Genomic DNA, 10335 nt, shown 5'->3' with positions numbered 1-10335 from the left:
GCTTCACATCGCGCGTAAGTAAACCGCAGAAGTATGGAGAAGTGAACCGCATTACTTTTTTTTCGCTTCATTACCAATTTTTCTTTTGCACTTACAAGATGAACATCATCAGAGAACCGACCGCACTGCTTCAGTTGGAAAACCGCACCACATCAAATGGTCAAGTGAACAACATTACTATTTTTGTCGTTTCTCTACCATTTTTTCATTTAACACATCTTTGCACCGCATTTCCTTCTTTCTTTTTTCTATTTGGAGTTTTGGGTTTCCACATTGGCAAGTTGTACACTTGCGAAGAAGCGAACCACATGGTCAAGGGAAATGAGCCGCAACACAATTCGAAATGAACTTCTTTTGTAAACAATTTTCAAACAAGTCCACTTAACTTTTATACATAAAATCCTCAAAAACCACATGTTGTCTTTGTCCTCTCAGGCAAAAAAATCCCAGCGAGGAGCATGGTTGGAGGTGCAGGGGCGTGGCTCCCTGATGCAGAACCGAACTGCATGCTCCTCGAAACAAAAACCGCATGTTGCCGCCGGCCATGAGCTGCACAAAAGCTATCAAGAACAAAGTGAACGCCGAACTACACACCCTTCGTCATGCCCAATATGCACTTATGCACTGCACGCGGAGTCTCCGTGCACTGCACCACCCAACCCGCGCTGCTCCAGGGACGGACGAGGGGGCGTGGAAGGGTAGGTAAGATTGAATCAAACTACATAAAGATTGCCATGGAACCGCACACTTCAGCCTTGCCGCACTGCATCTGGAAGAAACCTCGCCGGTGGCAGCTCGATCCAAGGGGAGCCGGAGCTTAACACAGGTGGGGGCGATGCATATTGCAGGTGCCCGTGTGACGGACTGCAACAATAGAAAAACTCAACTGCTCGACCATGGCTCCACGATCTGTGGTGTGGATGACATTTTCGATGGCCGAAATGAACTGCGGCAAGGAAGGGGCGCCGTGCTGGCGATCTGCATATCAGGGAGGAGAGCTGCAGGGGTCGCTGCGACCAACTGCTTCGGTTGTAGGGTAGCAGTGGGTGGGCAGAGCAGAAGCTGGTGAGGGGTGGCCAGGACTCCTCCCACTTTTCCTTCTCGCCCTGATGATTCTCGACCTTGGGCGAGAACAAGCTGCGGCACCCGGGAACTATACTGCACAACAATGAATCCGCACATATCCAAAATCTGAAAAAATGCAAAGAAGAATTTTTGTGAGCTACAATTCTACGAGCACTACATAGCAAAGTCTACAACACAAAAAAATCAAGCGGCACCAGGGGATCGAAGTGCATCAGGAGGATGCACAGGACCTGAAGCAGAGGAGGGGGCCCGTTGACTGCACACACACACACACACGCACACACACACACTCATAGTAGTAGAAAAAACGAGGGCGACATTGCGGATCGGAGGCGCGCCAGCCGAGAGGAGGAGGCGAGGCGGCTCCAGGTGGAAGGAGGGCCGCGCCGGGCTGGAGGAGGATGAGGCGGGGCGGCGCCGGGCGGGAGGAGGAGGCGGGGTGGCGTCGGGTGGGAGGAGGGCCGTGCCGGGCGGGAGAAGGAGGAGGCAGGGCTGCGCCGGGTGGGAGGAGAGCCGCGCCGGGCGGGAGGAGGAGGAGGCGGGCGATGACGGCGTCGGAGGAGGCGGGGCGGCGCCGGGTGGGAGGAGGCGGGGCGGTGCCGGGTGGGAGGAGGGCTGCGCCGGGCGGGAGGAGGAAGCGGGGCGGCGCCAGGTGGGAGGAGGCGGGTGGTGGCTGCAGGGATTTGGGGTGTGCGGGACGGGGTGGAGGTGGAGGTGGGGTGGGATGGGTGGGCAGTGGCATTTTTTTTGTCTCGGTGTTAGAACCAGTGTTAGCAGAATAAGACTCCTAAGGGTGTTATCATAACAGACCCACCCTACACACACACAAACTTATAAGGACATGCTTGCATAATCAAATTAAACATCCACTTACATAGGTGGCTACTACAACCATGGCATTTGCACACACTAAAGTAAACTATTACATGCATAATTACATAGATGGCTACTACACACATGACATTTTCACACACCAATAAAGTAAACTATATATTACGTGCATGATTAACTAGCAGAAACGATCATCTGATCATCATCTACTTCTTGTGGCGCTTGCTCTGCTTGTGGCTCGATCCAGGCTCATCGATTTGGGTAACGAGGCACTTCCTCATGTCAACGACCCGCCTGTGCATCTCGTAGCATGTGTACACGCTCTTGGACGTGAACCTGAGGTGAGGTTCTTCCAATTGCCGAATCCATGCCCTGTGCCAGGATAGGGGACTTGTTCTCTGGGCATCCTACTTCATCTTTTCGTAGTAGGGGTCGATTATGGCCGAGGCGAGTTCGATCAGGGAGTCCTTTGTGCTGCCCCAGACCCTCTAGTGGTCATGTATTTTGACAAGGTTCTTGCAAGCCAAGCCCATAACGCTAAGCGCTTTTACATCGTCGGTGGTTTCCACCGTGGCGAACTTGTAGTCGGTGCTGCTGACAAATCTGTTGAAACGGTCGCAAGGCTCCGTGGCCATGCAGTAGTGATAGACGAGGACATGATGGCGCACGCATAACTAGGCGATGGCAACCTTTAGATCTATGCCGGGACGACCGATGGTGTACTGGAGGTCGATGCCGACCACCTTATACTTGTCTCCAGCAAGAAACTGCTCAACGCTGTTGGTGTAGTCATCCACCACGGCCAGGTCGATGGTGTACACCATTGAGAGATCCGTGTCCCTCGCGCGGGTCTCCAGTCTATGCTCGCCGAACTCCATTGGAGTGCCGCTGGACATCCCAACCTATGTGTCGTCATGGGTGTGCTTGTTGTGTTGTGGGGCACGATCGAAAGGTTGAAGAGACTAAGGTTATAATGGCTGCAGGAATTAAAGGGTAAGCCAGACGGCCAGGAATATTGGCAGGCCCTAATGGCAGTTCTAATTTGCAGCGCGTAACTCCATTGTGCTACACGTAACTGCATCGTGTGGCAACGCGCGTGGCGCAACCGCATGCATATGGGGCCCCCCGACATGATCGTGCGGACGCCCAACCGCTGGCAGAGCGCACACAGAGGGACGTGAGCAGAGCGCTCTGTGGTCGCCTCAACGGCGAGCAACCATAGGTGGGTCTATTCTAATAACACCCTTAAGACTCTTATTCTGCACTCAAAATCCTTATTCTGCTAACACTAGAAAACTACTCAGCCCCACACCCACCCCAAACTAAACCAGGCCACCTACCACTAACCCACGATCCCCTCCACCTTCGTCCGCAGATGCCACCCCCACCACTGTCCAACCTTCCCCACACCGCCTCCCGCCCTGAATCCCCTCAAGTGATGTGGTTCATCCACGACCGCCGTGAATCCCCTCCCTTCCCTACCCTCTCTATTCCACAGTCGGGCACGCTCCTCACGGGGCTGCTACTGGTCTGAGCACCGTGGGACGAGCTCGAGCGCTTGGTCTCCTTGCGGGCGCATGATAGAGGCGATGCAAGTCAGGGAGGATGGTTGGCGTGCGGGTTCCGTACTGCCTGACCGAGCCAGCCACAAACGTGGGTGCCGTGCCAGTGCTGTTCGCCGTGAACGCATGGTGCAATGCACCTCGTCGTGTGGTGCGGTTGAGAATAGTTTCTTCCCACATTTTTTCTAGATTTTGCACGTGTGATTCAGTCACATCACTTGAGAAAAATAATTTTCTGTGCATTTTTTTTCCAGATTATGGCTATTGATTTGGTTGAATTCAGTTTCTAATGAAGTTTGTTAAATCCCTTTGCGTAGTTCGGCTAGCGCCGACATGAGGTTCACTTCTACATGGTAGCTTGGATGCCTTGGCATTGCACGTCGTCATTTGTTGTGGTGCCGTGCGGGTGTGTGCGGCGTGCAGCTTGGAGCAAGCGGGCATGCAGCTTAGACTGTTGTTTGCGGTTTTTTTGTCTATCAAATGTATCCGGTTGGGATATGATGTATTGTGTGTAAAAAATATTTGTTGAGAAGTTTATTTCAACAAGCATTAATGGTTCATTTTCGAGAGAAAAAATTTGTTGATGAAGGCCACTTCGTGGAGTCTTGTGGTTCATTGTATTCAATGAGGAGTCTTGTTGTCTTATGCAGTTTGCTATAAAAACTGATAGATGTGGCTTTGAAGCTCACTTAGTTGTCCCATGCAGTTTGCTATAAAACTTCTACATGGTTCACTTGTCCCACTTGTAAAACACTTGTAAAATAGGAAAAAACACTTGTAAAACAGGGAAAAATAATATCTCAAAGAAGCTCGCTTCTATATTAGATGTAGTTCACTCGCTCAGTCATTGTGGTCCACTCGCTTGGTCAACGCGCGTAAAAGACTTGTAAAACAGGGAAAAATAATATCTCAAAGAAGCTCGCTTCTATATTAGATGTAGTTCACTCGCTCAGTCACTGTGGTCCACTCACCTAGTCAACGCATGTAAAAAACTTGTAAAACAGGGGAAAATAATATCTCAAAGAAGCTCGCTTCTATATTAGATGTAGTTCACTCGCTCAATCAGTGTGGTCCACTCACTTGGTCAACGCGCGTAAAAAATTAATAAGTATGAAAAAAAGAAAACAAAAACTCATGAGGTTCACTTTTGGTAGTGTTGCGGTTCACTTTCGGGAGTGTTGCGGTCCACTCTCGTTCAAAAAAGAGTTGAAAAAAATACAACAAAAAATTGTGCGAGAAAAGTTTACGTCCAACAAAAATAATTCAAGAAGTTCGTTTGCCCGTATGATGCAGTGCAGTTTTTAGTCTGAAAGCAGTGCGTTCTTCTATCTGATGCAGTACATACGATGATTTTGGTCTCGCGGAGAACAGAGTGTCCGCTTTTCGGTAAAATCAAAACTACTCGTAAACCGTAAGTAATTAGAGAGAGTGTTCTACATGAAAAATTTGCCTCTGGTCGATATATTTCCAACGGCATATGATTTGAATTCTTTCAACCATTGGTTTGTAAACATTTTGCGAAAAAACGGCCGCTGCCTCTCGACGTCAGCCGCATGATTTTCAAAATTAAGTAAAAACCATAAGGAATCTCAAAAACATTTCAACATATGAAAGTTGCGCCTTATCCGTAGCTTTCCAACGGCTTATCATACGTCTCGTTTTGATAAACAGTTAGAAAACTGGAGCGAAAACAATACCGAAAATTTCAAAAAAAAATTGAAAAACAGAATTCCGCAATTTAGTAAATTTGAAAATGCTCTTAAACCGTAACAAATTAGAGAAAATAGTAGATATGAAAAAGATGCACTCGACGATATCTTTCATACGGTGTATCATTTGCTCCATTCCGACGAGCGGTTTAGAAGAAATCGCAAAAAAACGCTCGCGGTCACTTGTCATGGGACGCACCATTTTCAAAACTGCTCTTAAACAGTGTGGAATCTCGCAAAGTGTTCACCATGTCGAAGTTGCGCCTAATCCATAACTTTCCAACGGTATATTATATGCCTCGTTCCGATAAATGGTTAAAAAACTAGAGCGAAAACAGTAGAGGAAAAAACACGGCGTGCAGTTTTTTTGCGATGGGAAGTTCACTCGCGTGAGTACTGCAGCACTTGGTTGAAACAATGACGTGCACTTGCGTTGAACATGAAGTGCGGAAGTGTTGTCAGAATAACTATTCTGCTAATATTAGCAGAATAGACCGACTGTGTGTGTGTGTGTATGCATATAGCAGTCGAACGTGCAAGGAAAAGTTGTCCACAAGCCAAGCGCGTCAACAGACGCGAGCAGAGGGCGCCGCGGCGCCTAACGGCGAGCACAGCGTGCTACAGCGCCTAACGGCGAGCAGAGCTTGCCGAGGGACGCGAGCAGAGGCCGACACAGTGATATGTGGCAAATAAGACGAACTATGCGAGCGATGTCGGAGACATCAAGCACGAATTAGATTAGAGTTGCGTGTGCGATACGTGGCATACAGTTGATCCATCCGAGTTGTTTGTGATGGAATAAGCTGTGTGTGTTGCGGGCAAGCGCTTGCTGGTATATAACCTTAAATTTAACCAAAAAAGTGTTAATGCATGTTACAAAAATTGTATAGCTGGAAACTATGTTCAAATACGACTCCAGTGATGTAATCTTTGGTAACATGCATTCGTATTTTATTAGCTAAATCCTACTTATAAACCAGGATGGGGGTATCGTAGGTAATTAAATCGCAAACATTTTTTTGTATTAACCGTATGTGTATGTGTCCTTTCGTCCTCCTCTTACACGTCTTGTCACCCCGCTGCCGCAGAAGGCTTACAACGCAAGCTTGCGCAGTGCGCGAGGGCGTTCTTTTGGCCAAACGGTGGCGCCAATGAATCGTCGGTGAGCCCGTTCCCGTGCAACCACGTAGGTTCCCGCCCAAGCTTCCCTCCCGACTTGGTGAAATCCCCCAAAATCCCAATGCTTACTGGCCTGCTATAAAAACCCTCACGGCCGACGAGTCCTGCGTCGCATTTTCCCCTCCCCCTGTAGCTTATCTCGTGTGCTTCTCCCACAATCGCTAATGGCACCGGTCAGTCATCGTTGCTCAACCACTCTGCCGTCATTAGATGACAGCTCCAGCTGGGAGGCTACACCGCGGTGGCGGCACAGTCCCCGGCGTAGTGTAGTGCGTGTGGCGTCCCTGTTGGGTGTGAGTGGAACACCCACCACACGCTCCGCCGCCGCTGCCCGTCAGCAGCTGTTGCCGGCCGACGTTGCAGCCATACCACCGTTAAAAGCCAGTGCCATCTCCCACTCCGCCGCCGCGGCCCGAAGGAGGGAGGTGGCCGTCGTGGCCGCCACCCCACCGTCGGCCACCGTGGCCATCACCCACTCCGCCATCGTGGCCCAAAGGCGGGAGGTGATGGTCGTGGCCGCCACCCCATTGTCGGCCGCCGTGGCCGCCAGCCCACCGTCGACTGTCGGGATCATCACCCGCTCCGCCACTGCCGCCCGAAGGAGGGAGGCGGAGGTGGAGGCCCGCACATGCGTCAGCGACCTTGCGCACTACATCGAGTTCCTGTGGTAGGAGGAGCGCCTCGTCGAGCATGCAAAGAGCCTTACCACAGCCGTGGCCGCAGCACATACCGACGCAGAGGTGAGGTATCAGGAGATCTACGAGCAGTCCAGCTGCTTCGAGAGAGATCATCTGGAGCGGCAGTGGGTGTTCGAGCTGGCGAGCATCGCTGAACGTGTAGCAGCGGCAGGCACTGTATTGCATTTCTCCAGCTCGTCGGTAGGCTCCTCCTCCTCCTCTGCCTCTTACTGAGCACGCTCGGCATAGGAGAGGCTCCCGGAAGTAGCACAAAGCCCCTTCATGGTAGTAGTAGTATTTAGGGGCTATTTTGTTCAGTTCATCTAACTATAGATGTGTGGTCGAACTGTACAACGTACTTAAAATTAGCTAGTATATATAGTTGAACTAGCTATTTCAGTACGTGGTTGGCAACAATTGGGGAAAAGTTTGGTAGGTTCAGCTGTCGAGTTGAACTGTTTGTATAAATTAAGAACAACTGCTTAATCTATGAATGAAATCTATGTTTAATTACTGAATTTTAATTGCAAAAATTATATACTGCTAGTGATTTCTAGCTGCATATTTTGACAAATCACAATGTTACAAGGATTGACAAATGGCAGCGTTACTAGATCAACAAATGTAAATCTTGCGAGTTTGACAAATGGCAACATACCCAATATGACAGATGCAAATCTTACCAAATTGTTTGTACCTGGTTGCACACGGGCCATCCAAAACAACCGTTTGCGCTGAAGGGATGCACAAATCCTGTGTTGCGGATTTTCCCTCAACTTAAGGGGAAGACCATAGCTCTCACTTTGCATACGGGTGTTCTATCTAAAACGTTTGCGATCAAGAGCTGCAGAAATCCTTCTCGGCACATTTTCTCTTGGCTTCCTGGGGAAGCTGTCGGTTTGCATACGGGTGTTCTAACTAAAACATTTGCGATCAAGAGCTGCACAAATCTTGCTAGGCACATTTCCCTTGGCAACCCGGGGGAATTGTTGGTTTTGCATACGGGTGTTCTAACTAAAACGTTTGTGATGAGTGTTTTATATTTAAAAACCGTATTAAATTGCGGCTTGGGCGCCATTAATGTAGAGGATGCGAGCAAGGTGGTCGGCCATGGAAGTCAAAGGGCTTGCTTCCCAGTGAGCCTGCATGGCGTACAGCTTGCACGCTTCGTGGTGAGCCTCCGCATTGGAGTACAGCTCGCACACCTTCCGTTTTGTCAAGCACACAAGCACCTGTCCGCATGGCACCTCCTAGCCATTAAAAGAGTGAGGCGTGGCATCACGTGAATGGTTAACAGAACGCACACAATTTAAATTATACAAAACGTTTGAGATGTTACAATGGTAGCTATTTGTTTCAAAATGCCTTTGTTGGCTGTTATTCGAGTGCGCCTTCTCTCAAAATGGACACGAGAAATACCATAGCATGTCGGGTGCCATTCCATTATAGCATGCCATGTTTCATGAATTTCAAACGAGTTTTTGATTTACTATAAAAACAAAGTATCTCAATGGTTTGCCAGCAATCAACAGTGCCCCGGTGTTTGAAATTCATTCCCATTTCTTGCATGGGACCTAAGCATGCCCGAAGGACACAAATTTGAATTTTCAACCAATTTATATGCACTGGAGTTTCTGCATGTAGTTCAAATTTGAATTATGCACATGAAATGCCTAGAAAACCCAGTTAATGTATAAAAATGTCCAAACGAACCACGAAAAATTCCGAAAGTAAACACAACACTCCTTTTGTTCTATGTTGACACTAGAATTTTTTTAAAAGCAATAAGAGGCAACGGATATCGTTTCGTCCCCAAAGGTGGCATGTTCCCTACCGAAACCTTCACGCTTGTTGTGAGAAGCTAAGGTTTGTGAGGAGCTAATACCCAAACCTACCCCAAGTGTGGCAAATTTTTTACCACGGCATGTTGACACCACTCCATGATAGCATGCCAAGTTTCTTGAATTTCAGACGAGTTTTGGATTTACTAGAATTAAAAAACTAGGTATTTCAATGGTTTGCCGGCAATCAACAGTGCCATGGTGTCTGAAATTCATTCCCATTTCTTATGGGACCTAAGCATGCCACGAAGGACACAAATTTGATTTTTCAACCAATTTATATGCACTGGAGCTTGTGCATGTAGTTCAAATATGAATTATGCACATGAAATGCCTAGAAAAACCAGTTAATGTATAAAAATGTCCAAACGAACCACGAAAAATTCCAAAAGTAAACACAACACTCCTGTTGTTCTATGTTGACACTAGAAATTTTTTGAAAGCAATAAGAGGCAACGAACATCATTTCATCCCCAAAGGTGACACATTCCCTACCGAAACCATCACGCTTGTTGTCAGAAGCTAAGGTTTGTGAGAAGCCTATGCCCAAACTTGCCCCAAATTGGACAAAATTTTACCACAACATGTTGATGCCGCTCCATGATAGCATGCCAAGTTTCATGAATTTCAGACGAGTTTTGGATTTACTAGATTTTAAAAACCAGGTATCTCAAAGTTTGCGGCCGAGTGACGGTGGCAGGGTGTTTGAAATTCATTCCCATTTCTTGCATGGGACCAAAGCATGCAACCAAGGACACATATTTGAATTATGCACATAAAATGCCTGCAAAACCCAGTTAATGTATAAAAATGTCCAAACGAACCCTGAAAAATTGCAAAATTGAAAACAACACTCCTGTTGTTCTATGTTGACACTCCAAATTTTTTGAAAGCAATAAGAGGCAACGGATATTGTTTCGTCCCCAAAGGTGGCACGTTCCCTACCGAAACCATCATGCTTGTTGTGAGAAGCTAAGGTTTGTGAGAAGCTTATACCCAAACCTGCCCCAAATGGGACAAATATTTTACCACGACATGTTGATGCCGCTCCATGATATCATGCCAAGTTTTATGAATTTCAGATGAGTTTTAGATTTACTAGAATTTTGCAACTAGGTATCTCAGTGTTTGTGGCTGAGTGACGGTGGCAGGGTGTTTGAAATTCATTCCCATTTCTTGCATGGGACCTAAGCAAGCAACCAATGACACAAATTTGATTTTTCAACCAGTTTATATGCACTTGAGAATGTGCATGTAGTTCAAATTTGAATTATGCGCATAAAATGCATGGGAAACTCAGTTAATGTATAAAAATGTCCAAACGAACCCCGAAAATTTCCAAAATTAAACACAACACTCCTATTGTTCTATGTTGACACTCGAAATTTTTTGAAAGAAATAAGAGGCAACGAATATTGTTTCATCCCCAAAGGTGGCATGTTCCCTACCG

General features: G+C 47.5%; 1 protein-coding gene across 1 annotated transcript; it reads right to left on the bottom strand.

Moving 5' to 3' along the window:
• Positions 1-336: 336 nt before the first annotated feature.
• Positions 337-2813, bottom strand: LOC125546805 (vegetative cell wall protein gp1-like). Its single transcript, XM_048710931.1, has 3 exons — positions 2641-2813; positions 1317-1837; positions 337-1191 (listed from the first exon to the last, which is right to left on the bottom strand). Exons 1-3 carry the CDS (start codon positions 2811-2813, stop codon positions 1154-1156), a joined length of 732 nt encoding a protein of 243 aa, XP_048566888.1. The 3' UTR covers positions 337-1153.
• Between the last annotated feature and the right edge of the window lie 7522 nt (positions 2814-10335).

The sequence above is a fragment of the Triticum urartu genome, chromosome 3, assembly GCF_003073215.2.
Source record: "Triticum urartu cultivar G1812 chromosome 3, Tu2.1, whole genome shotgun sequence".
NCBI classification, from domain to species: domain Eukaryota; kingdom Viridiplantae; phylum Streptophyta; class Magnoliopsida; order Poales; family Poaceae; genus Triticum; species Triticum urartu.
The sequence above is the reverse complement of the archived record's forward strand: the minus strand, read 5'-3'. Positions and strand labels throughout refer to the sequence as shown.

Bases quoted from the DNA above. Each gene is read 5' to 3' on its own strand.
- LOC125546805 (XM_048710931.1), bottom strand. From the start codon at position 2,813: ATGTCCAGCGGCACTCCAATGGAGTTCGGCGAGCATAGACTGGAGACC. The intron at 1,838-2,640 runs GTACACCATCGG...TCTAACACCGAG, and splicing joins GTGGTCGGCATCGACCTCCA to ACAAAAAAAATGCCACTGCC. The intron at 1,192-1,316 runs GTCCTGTGCATC...GCATTTTTTCAG, and splicing joins GGCCCCCTCCTCTGCTTCAG to ATTTTGGATATGTGCGGATT.